The sequence below is a fragment of the Pseudophryne corroboree genome, chromosome 1 (genome assembly GCF_028390025.1).
Source record: "Pseudophryne corroboree isolate aPseCor3 chromosome 1, aPseCor3.hap2, whole genome shotgun sequence".
In the NCBI taxonomy this organism is placed as follows: Eukaryota; Metazoa; Chordata; class Amphibia; order Anura; family Myobatrachidae; genus Pseudophryne; species Pseudophryne corroboree.
The window spans coordinates 844,293,086-844,311,585 of record NC_086444.1 but is presented as its reverse complement, the minus strand read 5'-3'; the positions used below and the strand labels follow the sequence as shown (position 1 = coordinate 844,311,585).

General features: G+C 46.8%; 1 protein-coding gene across 11 annotated transcripts in view; it reads left to right on the top strand.

The window, feature by feature from the left end:
- The window catches only part of CENPC (centromere protein C), a 755,709-nt gene extending 737,963 nt beyond the window's left edge, over positions 1–17,746 (top strand). For all 11 annotated transcript variants that reach the window (XM_063919916.1, XM_063919914.1, XM_063919915.1 and 8 more), the window contains 2 exons: positions 9,047–9,137; positions 17,259–17,746. In XM_063919916.1, coding sequence (XP_063775986.1) covers positions 9,047–9,137; positions 17,259–17,347 — 180 coding nt within the window. In that variant the 3' untranslated portion in view covers positions 17,348–17,746. The remainder of the gene's footprint in view (positions 1–9,046; positions 9,138–17,258) is intronic.
- The last annotated feature ends 754 nt before the right edge of the window (positions 17,747–18,500 follow it).

The following is an 18,500-nucleotide window of genomic DNA, read 5'->3' as shown; positions in this document are numbered from 1 at the left end:
CCTCAGCATGACACTGGGGTTCCCTTGCGGGAGGGCGGTCGGGTGGGGGCTCGCTTACTGTTTTTCAGTCAACTTTGGAGTCGTTCAGATGTGGACCCTTGGGTGTTACAAATTGTTCCCAGGGTTACAGGTTGGAATTCCAAGAACTTCCCCTATGCCGATTTTTCAAATCAACCTTGCCAGTTTCGGTATAAGACAGAACAAAGGTATTGGACACAATACAAAAATTGTGTCAAGACGAGGTAATTTCTTTGGTTCCCGAATTACAACAGAAAAAAGGTTTTTATTCAAGCCTCTTTGTGGTCCCGAAGCCGGACGGCTCGGTCAGACCAATTCTGAGCCTGAAGTCTTTAAATCTATTTCTAAAACGATTCAAGTTCAAGATGGAGTCTCTGAGAGTGGTGATCTCCAGTTTGGAGGAGAAGGAATTTATGGTGTCAGTGGACATCAAGGATGCTTATCTACATGTCCCCATCTACCCTCCACATCAGGCATACCTGAGGTTTGCGGTACAGGACTGTCATTATCAATTCCAAACGTTTCCTTTCGGTCTCTCCACGGCCCCAAAAGGTATTCACCAAGGTGATGGCGGAGATGATGGTACTTCTTCGCAAGAAAGGAGTCAACATAATTCCTTACCTGGACGATCTCCTCATAAAAGCGAGGTCCAGGGAGAAGCTAGCACAAGACATTACTCTCTCTGTCGGTGCTTCAACAACACGGTTGGATCCTGAATTTTCCAAAATCTCAGTTGGAACCGACAACGAAACTATCATTTCTGGGAATGATACTGGACACCGAGGTGCAGAGAGTTTTCCTTCCAATGGAGAAAGCTCTACAAATCCAGGAAATGGTAAAACAAATTTTGAAACCTGCATGTCTGTCTGTTCACCAATGCATTCGCCTACTGGGAAAGATGGTAGCGGCCTACGAGGCCCTACAGTTTGGCCGATTCCATGCCAGGATTTTCCAGTGGGATCTCTTAGACCAGTGGTCCGGATCACACCTTCAGATGCACCTTCAGATATTTCTGTCAACAAGATCCAGGATTTCACTCCTGTGGTGGCTGCAATCGTCTCACCTATTGGAGGGCCGCAGGTTCGGGATTCAAGATTGGGTCCTAGGGACCACGGATGCAAGCCTCTGCGGTTGGGGAGCAGTCACGAGAGGAAAAAGCTTCCAAGGAAGGTGGTCAAGTCAGGAGACGCTTCTTCATATAAATATTCTGGAGTTAAGAGCAGTGTACAACTGCCTTTAACAAGCAACGCATCTTCTCCACGATCTGCCCATACATATCCAGTCGGACAATGTGACAGCAATGGCTCACATCAACCGTCAAGGAGGAACAAAAAGCAAGCTGCGATGGCGGAGGTAACAAAGATGCTCCTCTGGGCAGAAAGACATGCAAGAGCTCTGTCAGCAATCTTCAGTCCATGAGTGGACAACTGGGAAGCAGACTTCCTCAGTAGATAAGATCTCCATCCAGGAGAATGGGACCTGCACCAAGAGGTCTTTGCAGACCTGTCAAGACGTTGGGGCGTCCCTCAAGTAGACATGATGGCTTCTCGTCTCAACAAGAAACTTCTGACATACTGTTCCAGGTCGAGAGACCCACAGGCAGTGGCGGTGGATGCTCTGGTAACCCAGTGGGTGTTCCAGTCAGTGTATCTGTTCCCTCCACTTCCTCTAATACCAAGGGTTCTCAAGCTGATCAGAATAACAAAGGTTCGGGCGATTCTCATCGCGCCAGACTAGCCAAGGAGGGCTTGGTATCCAGTTCTTCAGGAGTTGCTCTTGGATGACCCTTGGGCCCTTCCTCTTCACGAGGACCTACTTCAGCAAGGCCCGTTAGTTTATCAAGACTTACGTGGCTACGTTTGATAGCATGGCTGTTGAACGCCAGATCCTAGCTCATAAGGGTATTTCTAAGGCAGTCATCCCCACCCTTATTCTGGCTAGAAAGGAGGTCCTTATTCTGGGTAGAAAGGGGGTCCAAACATTACCATTGAATATGGAGAAAATATATTTCCTGGTGTGAATCCAGGGAATCTCCTGCAGTGGATTTTAAATTGGGATGGCTTCTCCTTTTTCTGAAGGCAGGGGTGGATGCTGGTTTGCGACTAGGGTCCATCAAGGTCCAAATTTCAGCTTTGTCCATTTTCTTCCAGAAACAATTGGCTTCTCTTCCTGAGGTTCAGACATTCGTTAAAGGTGTTTTGCGCATCCAACCTCCTTTTGTGCCGCCTGCGGCACCATGGGATCTAAATGTGGTGTTGCAGTTCCTAAAATCGGACTGGTTTGAACCCCTACAGGAGGTAGAGTTAAAGTTTCTCTCTTGGAAAGTGGTCATGCTTTTGGCTTTGGCATCAGGCAGACGTGTGTCTGAATTAGGAGCTCTTTCTCATAAGAGTCCTTATTTGATTTTATACGAAGCTAGAGCTGAACTGCGGAAGCGTCAGCATTTTCTTCCTAAGGTTGTGTCTTCATTCCATATTAACCAACCTGTGGTGGTGCCAGTGGCTTCTGACACCTCAGCCGTTCCCAAGTCTTTGGATGTCGTCAGGACTCTGGAGATTTATGTGTCAAGAACGGCTAGATTACAGAAAACAGAGGCCTTGTTTGTCCTTTATGACCCCACGAAAATTGGGTGTCCGGCTTCTAACCAGACTATTACTCGCTGGATCCGGGGTACGATTCAGCACGTTCATTCTAAGGCAGGATTGCCGATACCGACTTCGGTAAAGGCCCACTCCACGTGGAAAGTGGGTTCAACCTGGGCGGCTGCCCGGGGTGTCTCGGCATTACAAATTTGCAGAGCAAATACTTGGTCAGGTGCAAACACGTTTGCTAAGTTCTACAGGTTTGACACCTTGGCGGCTGACGACCTTCAGTTTGGTCAGTCAGTGTTGCAGGAACATTGGCACTTTCCCGCCCGTACTGGGAGCTTTGGTACATCCCCATGGTACTAAAATGGACCCCAGCATCCTCTAGGACGTATGAGAAAACAGGATTTTGATACCTACCGGTAAATCCTTTTCTCCTAATCCGTAGAGGATGTTGGGCGCCCGCCCAGTGCTCAATTTCCTGCAGAATTTTGATAACCGTTCTTACACAAGTGTTATTTGTTTTTTTTACCGAGGTTGTCTGTATTGTTGTACATGCACGTTAGCATGGGTTATGTTATGTCCTTGTTAGGAGGCATGCCTGTAGAGTATAGGCTGGTGTAAATCTCGCCCTAGTTAATGTAAATCCTTCTCTCGAAGTTGTCGGTCTCCTCGGGCACAGTTCCTATACTGAGGTCTGGAGGAGGGGCATAGAGGGAGGAGCCAGTTCACACTAGTTGAAAAGTCTTAAAGTGCCGAAGGCTCCTGCGGAACCGTCTATACCCCATGGTACTAAAATGGACCTCAGCATCCTCTTCGGACTAGGAGAAAAGGATTTACCGGTGGGTATCAAAATCCTGTTTTTAAATGCAGCAATCCTGCCCAACCATGATACCTCCAAACTGAACCATGATTTACTTAAGGAATCTATCTGGGACAGTATCGGAGTGTAATTAATTTCTGTTACTGTAGATAGAGAGTTAGGGATATTAATACCAAGATAGATAAGGAAGTCCTTCTTCCAGTTATATTTATAGCGGAGTCGGAGTGCGGAAAGCTTCTCTGGATCCAAATTAAACGGCAAAGCCTCAGTTTTGGACGTGTTCAGCTTATAAAATTACGCTGCGCTGAAGCGGTCTATAATCTCATGAAGGACCGGTAATACAGTTATGGGTTTCGTAATGAATAGGAGGACGTCGTCAGCAAACAGACCAATTTAATGAAGAGATGACCCCACATTTATACCCAGGAAAGCAGAGGACTGGCGTATTGCCAGTGCAAGGGGTTCTATCGCTAATATATACATAAGGGAAGACAGAGGGTAGTCCTGTCTGGTTCTGTTAGAAATTTTATAAGGAGGGGAAGAGAAACTGTTACTAAATACAACAGCAGTAGGGGAACTATACAGCGCTGAAATAGAGGACAAAATGGGGCCCCTTAAACCAAATCTGAACAGAGTATCAAAGCAAAAGCCCCAATGTAGCCTGTCGAATGCTTTCTCCGCATCAAGGTAAAGGAAAATTGCCTCTTTACCCGTATGAGCAATATATTCGCCTAGGTCAAAAACTCTTCTCGTATTATCTGATGCTTGCCGTCGTCCTACAAAACCTACCTGGTCCGGATGGATTAGAGCAGGGATAAAGGGAGAGATCTTTTCCAGGTTTGGGAATCGTGACAATACGAGCTTGTAAGAGTTCCTCTGGGAGAGATCCGCACTCAGTAGCATAGTTATATAAAGCAGAAAGTGAGGGAATGAGATCTGAAGCGTATTGTCTGTAGAAAGAGTTAGTAAATCCATCCGGACCAGGGGCCTTTGCCGACGGTAAAGATTTAATAACCAATGCTATTTCCTCTGTAGACCAAGGTGCACTAAGAGAGTCTACATCACCTGAGGATAACCAAGGAAATTGCAAGCTTTCCAAGAAGGATATCAAGGAAGGGGTGGGTTGAGTAGTGTCGGGGTCTAAGGCTAAATTATACAGGTTGTTATAAAACTCTGCGAAAGCATTCGCTATATCGGATGAATTTAACAGCTATCATCCATCTGAAGTCTGAATAGATTCAATTGTATTTTTAGTTTGACGTATTCTTAATTTATGAGCTAAAAATTTACCGGACTTATTACCTAAGGAATAGTATTTCTGTTAAAGTTTAGCATAGGCATGACGAATGCGCTGTAAAAACAATTTTTTAAGCTGGTTCCTAATTGAAACTATTTCACGTTTCAAACGGCGCAAGGGCTGGGACCTATTCAGAGATTCCGCCTGGAGTAGTTGTGTTTCTAAAGCTTCCTGTTGACTCAAGTATTGTCTTTTTAATCTAGCCTCCGTTTGGATAATGACCCCCCGCAGAACCGCCTTTAAGGCGCACCAGCGCGTAGGGATAGACGTATCCAAAGGGGAGTTAGTTGCTAGGTATGAAGACAAGGCGTCTGCGATAGCAGAAGATGCCTCCGGAGACCTCAAGATATATTCCGGCAGTCGCCAGGGTCGAGGAAAGAACTGAGAGTGATTGTCCATGACCAAGCACTGCTGCATGGTCTGACCAAGCAACCGGGGAGATAGTTGACTTAGACGACTGTTGTAAAGACCACTTATCAACTACAATCAGGTCAATGCGGGAGTATGAGTTATGGACATAGGAGAAGAAGGTGTAATCTTTAATTGTAGGGGACTGCACGCGCCAGACTTCATACAAATCAAACTCCACTCGCAAACGACTTAAACTAGACGGGGAGCGTGTCCCTCGTAGGGGTCGATGGGGGGGGGGGGGGGAGGTTTTATCAAGCTTCTCATCAGGGACCAGGTTGAAATCACCCATAACAACTAGGCGACCTTTCTGAATCTTTTGGATGGTGATAGATAGTTTACGTAAGAAAGGGATTTGATTAGTTTTTGGGGCGTATAGGGAGACGAGCGTTACCTCAACGTCCTCCAGCTTCCCCACTAAAATCAAATATCTCCCCTCCTTATCTGTAAATTGAGAATACAGGTCAAAATTGACTGTGTTGTGGAAGAGAATAGAGACCCCATTTCTCTTAACGGGGCCATTTGCAAAATAACCTACCGGATAGCGAAGATTGTGGAGAGCAGGAGGGGCAGAAGCTAGAAAGTGTCTCTCCTGGAGGCTAACAACTTTAGCTCTTTCTTTATGAAAGGTTTCTAATGCTTGGCGTCGCTTACATGGGGATTTTAGGCCATGTGCATTCAGAGAATAAAACTTAACCATTGAAAAGGGTAAGGTAAGCTAATGCAATCTCGTTAGGGTCGTGAATGGAGTTGGACTTCACAGAGGGAGGGAAAAACAGGAGGAAAAGGAGAGAGGGGAAAAGAAGCGGAAGAGAAGAAAGCAAAGAAGAGAAAAACAGAAAAAGCCCTGCATTCAGGGCCACAATGTTTGCCACAGAAAAAACAAGGTGGCAAAACAAAAACCATTGGTGGAGTGGGCTCTGACGGGTCTCACACATACCGAAAACCACCAATAATAGAGAAACATAACTCAAAAGAGCAACAAACAGCGCACCAGCTAGCTCGGTCGACAGAGGCACTAGCTAGTGGGCAATATGACATACGATAAACAGTAGTTCCTAGGGCCAGAGATTATCATACATAGCTGTAAAAGCCTGCAGAAAAAAGTTAAACATGAAAAGGTAAACACAGAACCGTCACTGGGCCTAGCGTCTAAAAGAATAAAAATACACAACTGTGGGAACTGGAAAAGCCAGAGAGAACTCACAAAACATAAAAACTAAGTCTGAGTACAGACACTAACAACAGCACATATAGAACATAAGGTTTCTATGAAGATCATCTGGACCTCTAAATGCACACAATTTAAGCAATCAAAAGAAAGCAATCTACACATGGAGGCCAGACTTCGGGTATCCGACACCGGAGCTGGTGCAGCAACCTGAGAATGCGGAATTCGAATGTCCCAGTCTTCTAGTAACTTCACTCCGGCTTCAAATGTAGAGTTTTTGTAGGGAGTCCTATCTGACGATCAGCTTGACCGGGAATCCCCATCTATACTGGATGTCGTTGTCTGTGAGAGCAGTCGTAATCGGGCGAAATGTCTGTCTCTTGTCCAGGGTGAATTGAGAGAGGTCAGGGTATATATGCAAGCCTCCCAAAGTGTCAGAATCTAATGCCTGCCTGGCGGCCCTGAGGATATCTTCCTTAACGTGGAAGAAGTGGACTCTTAGCAAAGTGTCCCTCGGGAAGTTAGCCGAGAATCCACCACGCGGCTTGGGTAAGCGGTGGATACGATCAGTAAGCAAATCTTGCGTTGACGTTGTTGGGAGAAGTTTCTGGAACAATTTGGTGACATAGTCTCTCAGTTCCGCAGGAGCTACTGAGTCCGGCACACCCCTAACCTTAACATTGTTTCTCCGCGACCTGTCCTCCTAGTCAGCCACTTTTTCACGGAGCGAGATCATATCGTTTTGCAATTCAGAATGTGAGGAGATCATTATTAGATGTCACTAGCTCCTGCATTTTATCTTCTAGATATTCAGTACGACCTGCAATGCTCACTAGATCAGACCTGAGTGTTTGAATTGAGGAATCAACACCAGACAGAATGTCCGAGCGAAAGGCTGAAAACATTTTGAGCATCGTTTGGGTGGTGAGGGGAGCCTGCGGATCCATGTCCAAACCCAGGTCCTTCGATACATGGAGAGCGGGAGATTTAGATTGGTTACAGGGTGTCAGGGAGCCCGCTGAGGTCGTAATAGGTGACTTTTGACTCGAGGCAGAGGCTTTAGGAAATTGTATAGGTGCAGGTCTCCGGGGGGTTATACCCCCTCTTCTCGCCGGCATATTGAGAGACTACTCTAAAGTAATACAAAAAGGGGAGACCGTAGGTGGAGGCCTGGAGGGGCTCTGTGATGGCTAGTGCGCTGTGGTTACTACATATATATGGGGGGGTCATCAACCCATGAGATATGAAAGGCCCGGCTCAAAGCATGAGACCCATTTAGGAAGCATCAATGTAAATAGCAATAGTAATAGGCAGCCATCGTGCAGAGAACAATCGCCAGAAAAGTCGCACCAAGCACAGAGAGATTCACCTTAACAGGAGCTTTCAGGTGCACATGCAGCAGACGATGCGCAATATGCTGCTCCACCTCCGACACCTCCTGTATACGGAGGTGGATCCACAGGCGGCGAGGCCAGGGTCCGCAGAACTAATGTGGAGTTGGAAACAGACCCACAATTGACAGGGCCCAGGTGAGTCAGGTAGGTGCCGCCGCACCGTATGGTTAGCAGGATTGTGCACACACTGTTGGCCACCTGCAAGTAGCAGGGCAGACTACAAAGGGGTCTGTGGGCTGCGGAGTAAGAGTCCCCTCTGGGGGATAGGAACAAGCCCCAGCTGCTTACCTCCCTTTCGATGGACCCTCTGTAGGTGTACATAGCGGTGCACAAACTGCCACTGTGCGGTGGTGCTCCAGGCAACAGAGGGCGGTGGGTCCCCACACCTGCTCTCAGATAAAGGCGCCCCAGAGTGGTAGCGAGTACTGTGTTCGGCGGCGCCCCGTCAGAAGCAGAAGGAGGGCTTACAAAATGGCGGGTGCTAGCCTCCGGCACTGTGCGTGCGGGTGGTGGCCTCTCCGGACGGAGCAGCGGGGCACAGGCAAACGACTCCGGGGACGAGCGTGTCCGCGCACCTCGGTCCTGGACAGGCACGTCGCCACGGATTGTCAAGAACGGCCTGTAAATTGAGCCCCGGCTTGAGGTACGAGGGAAGGCCGCAACCTGCAGAGGGACAGGAGGTCCCTCCCGGCTCTGCGAGCGCAAACCCCAGCAGCACAGCAGGTAAAGCAAGTGAAGGGGCACTGTTTGAGGTGACACTGGCAGCAGCAGAGAGGCTTGCAGGGGCCCAATTAGCCGGGATGAGCCGGAGCTCCAGAGAGACACGTCTAGTCTTGATGTTTGCCAAGCCACGCCCTATAGTTTAACTTTTTGATGAACTTTATTCATGTTATTTAATTTTTTTGTTTCCCAATATTCACACACTTGTATGTTGTATAAGTGACAGTGTCATGATTTCTCACAGAGCTACAGTTATTGTTTGTCCATATTATAATGTATTGGAGGTAATCCTTGAGGGGGGAGCAGGCAGGAACTCTCAGGAACGCTCCAAAACAATTTTATTTTGTAGGTTCAGCCGCCTCTGTACTGCATGGCTCCAGTGTCCCCAATAAAACATCCTATTTTATATAGGTTTTTTGTTTTCAGGCCTAGTCTTTAAAATTCCCTAGCTTACTACAGTCTTCAATTTAAGACAAAAGGTTCATTGTGCTTTTTCAATATATACTCCCCTTGCCTTGAATATTTAGAATATTTTGTCCTATATTACTAGCTAAGAATATTTAAACTAAATTATCTTTTTTGTTATTAATTTATAAATTGTCCTTAATAATAGTTTCCATTTTTTTGTAGACTTATTATGTTGCCAATGGTTCGGTGAAACTAACTCTTCACAAGTCAGATTACACCTTAAAAACGGGAGATTCATTTTTCATTCCTCCAGGTAGGTACATTTCTTTTCTTTTTTTGAGCCCTCAAATAAAAATAAATAAATGGATGTAGTTAATATAAATTAATTGTATATATGTACATGTGTGCAATGTCCATACACTGATCTCTAAGCCTAGGTAGAAAATTGGGAAGGGCGTTAGTAATTCCATCAGTGACAGTGATATTGCTATTACAGACTTAGCATCCTTGTTAGGCAGCAGTCACCCTGAGTTTTTACCTATTATGTACATTGTACTGCCGTGTACTGCCAGCCTAGCTACTCTGGTCATACAGAGAGGATAGCGCTGTCAGTGCCGCAAGGTGGATTGTTCAAATCTAACAGGAGCAGTGTTCATTTAGGTGTCTCACTTTCTACAAATACCAAATCTTTGCTTCTTAAGTCTCTTAAGGGGTAAATTTATAAGATGGGATTTCTACTTAAGATGGGATGTTGGCCATAGCAACCTATCAGATTCCAGGTATTATCTTCTAAAGGTGCTAGATAAATGAGAAGTAGAATCTGATTGGTTGGTATGGGCAACATCCCATCTTAAATAGAACTCCCATTTTAGTAAATTTACTACTAAATAGCACTCTTCTCTGCCTGCTGCCAGAAAGTTCTGCATATGTCGTAGAAGTATCTTATTAATAACAAATGAGAGTTTAGAGGTTATCACTTCATTTGGTAATTGTTTGCATAAGTATTATATTTTGTGTATTGGGCTTTTTGGTACCTTTTTGATCAGTCAATCCATGTAAATCACTATTGCATAGTTTTAAAGGACGTATCAGAGATATACATGGAAAAAAAATGTTATCAGACGTCATTGTATTTGAAAATCACTTTGCTTGGGTCAACACTGAATTAGAATTAAAAGAAAAATAATGGATGTTTTCTTGAATTTGCGGGAACTTTTAACACGTCTAATTTTGCTATTACTGTTTCTTACACAGTGGGCCTAATTCAGAGTTGATTGCAGCAGCAAATTTATTAGCAGATGGGCAAAACCATGTGCACTGCAGGGGGGGGGGGGGGGGCAGATATAACATGTGCAGAGAGAGTTAGATTTGGGTGGGGTGTGTTCAAACTGAAATCTAAATTGCAGTGTAAAAATAATGCAGCCAGTATTTACCCTGCAAAGAAACAATATAACCCACCCAAATCTAACTCTCTCTGCAAATGTTACATCTGCCACACCTGCAGTGCACATGGTTTTGACCAACTGCTAACAAATTTGCTGCTGCGATCAACTCTGAAGTACACCCAGTATGTTATATTATACAGGACACACTTGCCCAAGTTAACAGGTGTCCAATGTATCAGCAAGTGAACTATACTGTCATTGACCCTGGAGATGTTTTATTCTTTAGGGTGTAAGCTAATTGCAGTATTTTGATTAACGCTGATTGGATGGCGTTGTCATCGCGCCAACCTCGTCTTGAGTCCGGTGGCACTAGCCCTCTACGGGATGCAGTGCTGTGGCTGGTGGGTGCCTGCCGGTCTACTGCCTCTCTTTTGTCCAGCATCTGTGTGGCTTGCCGGTGCACCCTCTCCCCAGCATCTGTGCAGGCAACTCCAACTCCTTCCCCTGGATACAGCAGGGATATGCTCGTCGCTCTACCACAGTATTAGACTCATGTCCTGACTTTCTGGTTCTGACTTTGGCTTTCTCCTGACCTGCTTTTGCCCGTCCCCTGGTACCACATTGCCTACCCTGTTCGGGCCCATTCCAGACGATTGCGCTCCATTACACCTCACAGCAACCAGCATTACTGTCTGCCCTTGAACATTCTAATGTTCTTCAACCCAACATAAGAACCCAGTCAGTGGGCCACAACCTGCGTATTGGCCGCAACTAAGCCCACAACACCCCCCTTTTCACCCCTGGTGAAGACCATCGATGCATTAGAACTACGCACCTCTTTTCTGGGTCTACAACAATCCTGTTAGTATGGTTAGCATTCACCCCATCCCAGAAACAGTTGCAATAGGCTGCTATATGTGAAATCCATTTTCTCTAGCATCCATAAGGGATATTGGGGAGACTTAGGTGGTCATTCCGAGTTGATCGTAGCTGTGCCAAATTTAGCACAGCTACGATCAGGTACTCAGAAATGTGGGGGGACGCCCAGCACAGGGTTAGTCTGCACCGCATGTCAGTGCCGGCCGTTCTAACTCCCGGCCAGCGCAGCTCCTGCGGCTAGCCAGGAGAACCTCCTCGCTGCCCGGGTCGCAGCGGCAGCGTGTGACGTCACGCAACCACCGAGGACCGCGCCCCCCCCCCTCTCCCAACGGACACCGCCGCCGTCCAGCCCCCTCCTGCCCAGCGACTGCAGAGGCAGGCAGAGACGATTGCTACAATACAATGGCCTTCGGCCGGCGCATGCGGAGATCCGACCCGATCGCTGCGCTGCGATAAACTGCAGCGAGTGATCGGGTCGGAATCACCCCCTTACTACGATGGGTATAGACGGGTTCCAAAGGAGTCCGTGCACTTTAAATGTCTTCACTGGGTGTGCTGGCTCCTCCCCTCTATGCCTATTTCCACAGGCAGTTTAGAAAAAAGTGCCCTCTGGAGAGGATGCACATCTCTGCAGCTCCAAAAGAGTTTTCTTCAATTACTTTTAAACTTTGTTTATTTTCGGGATGCTGTTTGGGCAACAGCATACCTGCACCATGGGAGTTAGGGTGGGATGGTCACCGGCCTTGCGAGGTATCAGAGCCGCTTCCCCGCTGCAGGACCACTGTCCTGAGATGTTTGTTCAGCGGGGCACTGCGCCTTAGCTGTCGCAATCGCAGCATGCCGCACACCCCTAACATATGCTTGAAGGTGACGTCTGTGGTGAGTACAAACCAGGGTTCCCGCTAGGGGTGTAACCCGGTCCACAGTGCGGCTGAACGCAGGCGCGGCATAAGGACCCTCTCGGGGGGGGGGGGGGGACCCGCTAGACACACACACCCACCCACCCCTCCCCCCGTGTATACTGGCTTGGAATAGCTTAAGCTAGCACTTGTGTGATGTTTTTAAGTAGAATAGGAGACTTTGCCAGTATAAAAATCAATGTAGATCCGGCGCCTTTGGGAAGGGGGGCGGAGTTACTTCGGAGCGGAACGAGAGGCATTTTGGCGCCTTCCTCTGCTTAATGCAGCAGCAGCATGCACACACAGCTCTTCCTGACTCACAAGAGACGCTGGGAAACTGGTACAGGGTGTAGCAAAGGGGGAGAGACGCTATTGTACACAATCTGTGTCCTATAAAGGACCGAAGTCATTAGTGTTTCACTGTTATAGTTAGCTGACAGCCTCACTGGGGGCTGTACAGCAGGGGGGGGTGCTGGTGTCTCTGTGTGTCTCCTCTCACTTACAGTAAGGGCGGTCTTGATCAGTATTACTGTCTATGTGTATGTAATTGTAATTACTGTAAACATGGGTAAACACAAGCTATGCAGTGTCTGCCACACCAGATTCTCTCTCCCTTATCAACTGATTCTGTTTCATGTGAACAATGCAGCCAATATTCACAACTCAGTGAGTGGGCTGGGGGAGAGGGTCCAGAGCCCTCCTGGTTAGGGGCTCTTAAGACTATGATGTCTGATATGTCATCACAACTCACTGCTAATGTTCAGAAAACTCAGCTACTACAACAGGCTGTTGCAGATTTAGCTTCTAGGGCAGATGTTACACAGCTCTCCTCTCTAGCACAAAAGCGTGGTTTCCCTGCTCTACTCTCTGATTTAGATGAGGAAATACAGGAGGATGGGGATGACTTGGATCCCGTTAGTGGGGATTCCACTTCTGCTCAGGGTTTTGAACCCCTCATTCTGGCTATACAGGACGTGTTAAAGCTCCCTCTAGAGGACGCTGCGTCACAGCAGTCATTTTTCTTTACACAAAACAAGCCTAATGTCACTTTCCCTGATTCTGCAGTTAGATGACCTATTGAAATTAACCTGGAAAATTCCAGACAAAAAATACCAAGTGTCAAAAAGATTTTTGCACACTTTCGCATTTGCTCCTGAACGTAGGAATTTCTGGGAAGAACCTCCGGGTTGACGTATCAGTCTTTCAACTGTCTAAAAAGGCGGCGATGCCTGCCCGGGCTTCTTGCCATAAAGGATCCTGGGGACAGAAAAAGAGACTACACTAAAGTCTATCTACACGGCAGCTTGTGTATCGCAGAGGCTGGTCATAGCGGGTTGCTGGATGACCCATGCCATTCACACGTGGGGTTCTCAAATTCAGGAGGGCCTCTCTGGGGATATGCCTCTGGTCACTACGGTGACTCTCCTGAAGCACATTCAGGACACTGCACGCGTCCTGTGTGACTCAATCAAGGACATGAGCAATATTAATGCTAGGACTTCTGCCATGGCAGTGTCGGCGCGCAGGGCTTTGTGGTTGCGTCAGTGGATAGCGGACGCAGAATCCAAGCGCAGTGTTGAATCCCTCTCCTTTTCTGGGGAATGGCTCTTTGGGGTTGAGTTGGATACATGGCTTTCCAAAGTCACTGCAGGGAAATCGACGTTTCTCCCCTCTGGGGCCCCGGCGGCTAGGCGTTCCTACCTGGGGCCATCTGTTCAGTCCTTTCGGTCTAACAGATTTCGATCTAGGGCCAGAGGTGCCTCCAATGCGAATAGAGGCACCAGAGGTGTAAGTCAAAAAGACCTGCATCCACCGTTTCTCAGGAAAAGAGCACCAACTATGCTTCCACTAAGTCCTCCGTATGATGGTGCCCACCCACCCCGAGGAGATCTCGAGGTGGGAGCTTGACTGCGTCACTTCAGCCGCATCTGGGAAAGCTCCTGCCAGGATACCTGGGTAAGTGACCTCATTTCTCAGGGCTACAAGCTGGAGTTCGACGGTACTCCTCCCCAACAATTTTTCAAATCAAGCTTGCCAGCTTTGGAGGATACACAAGTTCTGTTGCAACAGGCCATCCGAAAGTTGGTCCAGTCCCACGTCATTGTTCCAATACCACAACGAGGCAGGGGTTATTACTCCAGCCTGTTTATGGTACCGAAGCCGGACGGCTCGGCAAGGCCCATTGTGAATCTAAAGTCCTTGTGCCCTTACCTAAAGGTTTTCAAGTTCAAAATGGAATCCCTGAGGGCAGTGATTGCGGGCGTGGAAGAACAGTGAATTCCTGGTTTCCTTGGATATCAAGGATGTCTACCTTCATATTCCAATTTGACCACCTCATCATGCTTATTAGATGTTTGCTCTATTAGACATTCACTACCAGTTCCAGGCTTTACCCTTTGGCCTGTCCACGGCTCCGAGGGTATTCACAAAGGTGATGGTGGAGATTATTTTTCAACTCCGGGTCCAGGGGCTCAATGTTGTCCCTTATCTGGACGATCTTCGGATAAAAGCAAGATCCAGGGAGCTTTTATTGCTCCATATCGACCACGCTATCCAACGTCTGTCACGCCATGTGTGGATTCTCAATCTACAGAAGTCCCAACTGGAGCCAACTCAGCGGCTTCTGTTCCTGGGGATGTTACTGGATATGGTGTCCCAGAAGGTGTTCCCTACCGGAGGACAAAGCGAGAACACTAAAGGAGATGGTCCACATGGTGCTCCGACCTGCTCGAGTGTCCATCCATCTTTGCATCAGATTGTTGGGGAAGATGGTCGCCTCATACGAGGCGATCCAATATGGGAGGTTACATGCCAGAACATTTCAATTGGGTCTCCTGAGCAAGTGGTCCGGATCACATCTACAGATGTACCGGATGATTCGGCTGTCACCTTGGGCCAGGATTTCCCTCCTGTGGTGGCTGCTGTCCTCCAATCTCCTGGAAGGCCAGAGTTTCAGGATTGGACCCTCCTCACGACGGATGCAAGGATGGGGAGCTGTCACCCAAGGGGCGCAGTTCCAGGGCAGGTGGTCAGCCCATAAAGCCCTCCTTCCGATCAACATTCTGTAACTTCAGGCGATCTACAATACTTTGCTTCAGGCTTCTCCACTGCTCACCGATCACGCGATTCAAGTACAGTTGGACAACGCCACAGCATTCCGGGTGTGGACAACTGGGAAGCGGACTTCCTGAGTCGTCCCGATCTCCACCCAGGGGAGTTGGGACTCCACCATCAGGTGTTCCAGCAGATCATCCACCAGTGGGGCTGTCCACAGATAGACATGACAGCTTCTCGACTCAACAAGAAGCTTCACTGCTATTGCTCACGAACCAGAGACACTCAGACGAGGACAGTGGATGCACTGATGTCGCCTTGGCCTTACCGGCTGGTCTACCCGTTTCCTCCGATTCCGTTGCTCCCAAGGGTGCGCAAGCGAATCAGAAATCGAGGAGTCCATGCAATTCTGATTGGCCTCAGAGGACGTGGTACGCGGATCTTCTGGACATGTCCATCGAAGACCCTTGGCCTCTACCACTAAGAAGCGATTTTCTTCAACAGGGACCGTTCTTTTACCCGGACTTATGGCGACTTTGTTTGACGGTATGGAGGTTGAGTGGAACATCCTAGCTCACAAGGGCCTTTCCAAAAAGGTTATTGCTACCAAGGTTCAGGGCAGGAAACCTGTGATGTCAAAACACTATCATTATATCTGGAGAAGATATGTCTCTTGTTGCGAGGAACACACGAATCCGCCTGCAGAGTTCCACTTGGGACATTTATTTAGTTTCCTGCAGGCTTTTGTGGATAAGGGATTACGTATGTGTTCCGTTAAGGTCCAAATTTCAGCTCTCTCAATTCTCTTTCAGAAGAAATTGGCAGTGTTGCCAGAAGTTCAGACCTTCTTGCAAGGGGTACTCCACATGCAACCTCCTTTTGTGCCGCCTACGGCACCCTGGGATTTGAATGTTTTGTTGGATTTTCTACAGTCCTCCTGGTTTGATCCTCTGACGACGGTAGAAGACAAGTACCTCACGTGGAAGTCAGTGATGTTACTGTCCCTGGCTTCTGCTAGGCGTGTCTCAGAATTGGGGGCCTTATTGTGTAAAAGTCCAAACTTGGTCTTTTATGAGGACAGAGCGGAGGTCCGGACTAGGCAGCAGTTCCTGCCGAAGGTAGTCTCTGCGTTCCACTTGAATCAACCTATTGTGGTTCCGTCAAGTTCTGTCACTTCTGCTCCTCCGGAGGCATTGGATGATGTGCGAGCCTTGAAGGTCTATGTCAGGCGAACAGCTCGGATCAGAAAGACTGATTCCTTGTTCATGCTCTATGATGCGCAGAATAAGTGTTGTCCTGCTTCGAAGCAGTCCATTGCTCGTTGGTTTAGGCTTACTATCCAACAGGCCTATGTGTCGGCAGCCTTACCTGTTCCTAAGTCTCTGAAGGCCCACTCTACAAGATCAGCGGGCTCTTCCTGGGCAGCTGCCGTGGAGTCTCGGCCTTGCAACTATGCCGAGCTGCTACCTGGTCGGGAAAGAACACTTTTGTTAAGTTCTACAAGTTTGATACCCTGGCCAAAGAGGATTCCCAGTTTGGGCAGGCGGTGCTGCAGCAGTCTCCGCACATTCCCTCCCGTTCTGGAAGCTTTGGGACGTCACCATCGTACTAAGTCTCCCCAATATACCTTATGGATGCTAGAGAAAATAGGATTTTAATTACCTACCAGTAAATCCTCTTCTCGTAGTCTATAAGGGATATTGGGCGCCCGCTTCAGTGCTTTGACTTTTCTGCAGGTTCTCTTTTATGTGGTTACCTGTTCAGCTGTTGCTGTTATTGTTAACAGCCGTTGCTGGTTGTTTTATGTTAGTGGTGTGCTGGTATATAAATCTCCCCACTCCTTGTTTTTATGTTCCTTCTCTCATATATGTCCTTTCTCCTTTGGGCACTGTTTTACCTATAACTGCCTGTGGGAGGGGGCATAGAGGGGAGGAGCCAGCTCACCCAGTGAAGAAATTTAAAGTGCATTGGCTCCTTTGAACCCCGTCTATACACATCGTACTAAGTCTCCCCAATATCCCTTATGGACCACGAGAAAAGGATTTACCGGTAGGTAATTAAAATCCTATTATTGTTTATCTGGGATTTGGGCAGGGGGAGAGTTTATTTGTAGACTAGAAAAATTATATTGTGTGGGTGTCTGCTTTAATTAAAGTGTACAGTAGCTTTCTTATGTTTTAAGCTAAAAGCAATGGAAACTTTATTTTTTACCTTCAGGTAATGTGCACACCATAACGAACCTACAGGAAGAGGAAGCTATGCTTACTTTCACCATCGTCTCTCTCTCTGGTGTGACACCAACATAAGGAAACCATGAAAAGTAAAAATGAAGAACAGACGTTATTTTTTATACACAGATTTTACTGATTTTGTTAAAAAAGTTCAGTTTAATGTTAATACTAAACAAGTTATGTTCCTACTGTAAAAATGAAAGTTTGGGGATTTTCGTGTTACAATTTTATCGTTATCGTTGTTATTGTATGCTTTTTTGCCTGATTTTACTTGGCAGCTTTTGAGATCAGTGTTGTATTAACGTAATGGTTGCATATTACTTTAAAACAATTAGTTCATTTTATATACCATACTGTAAGTCAAAATCAATAGTAGCATATTATAACACATTTTTGCAGCATATTTCTGTGACCATTTCTTAATAGACAATTTAAAAAAAAAAATACCCATTAAAGAGTTGTCTTTTAATAGTTGCTTTGTTTTTCAGCCTTGTTTTTCCAGAATTCAATGACAAGTTGAATATAATCCTATGGGAGCTTGTATCGCACAAGGAAAACAATGGTTTCTTAGTGCCGCATGTAATGATTTTACATCAAAACAGATTATACCATTGAATTGTTGTTCCTACATACTTGCTCATTTTTTTTTTAAACTCATACATATTAAAATATTGTCGGATCATTTCTGAGCGATCTCTCAATGAAGTTTGCAATTCTGCAAGAACAAAAATAGTGCTTGCTTTCAGAAGAACTGCCTAGCATCTTCTATGCAGATGTGTCCTCATACATCTAGCCTCAATACACCACGCAGTAGGAGAGGCATTGCGGGAGTGAGCTGACATTACGTGCATCACTGCTAGCATTTGGCATCTTTTCCTTTTTTGCCGAAGAATGTTTCTTTGTCACAATGCAATGTGACTAGGACGCATCAGGAGACTGTGCTAGTTAATTTGATATGTGGCACTTGTATATCTGTGTGTGACGGAGTCTGTATATGAAGCACAACAGAACTTGGCATGGGAAAAAAATCCACAGCTATTGCATCGTAACAATTCGTATGCAGATTCAGGGACTCATTCACACACAGATATACAAGTGTCGCATATCAAATTATTCAGTGCAGTCTCCTGGTGCGTCCAAGTCACATTGCGTTGCGTCTAAGTAGTTTTCAACAACAAAAAAGACACCCGATGCTAGCAGAGTCTCACGGGATCTGGCGCGCCAAGTG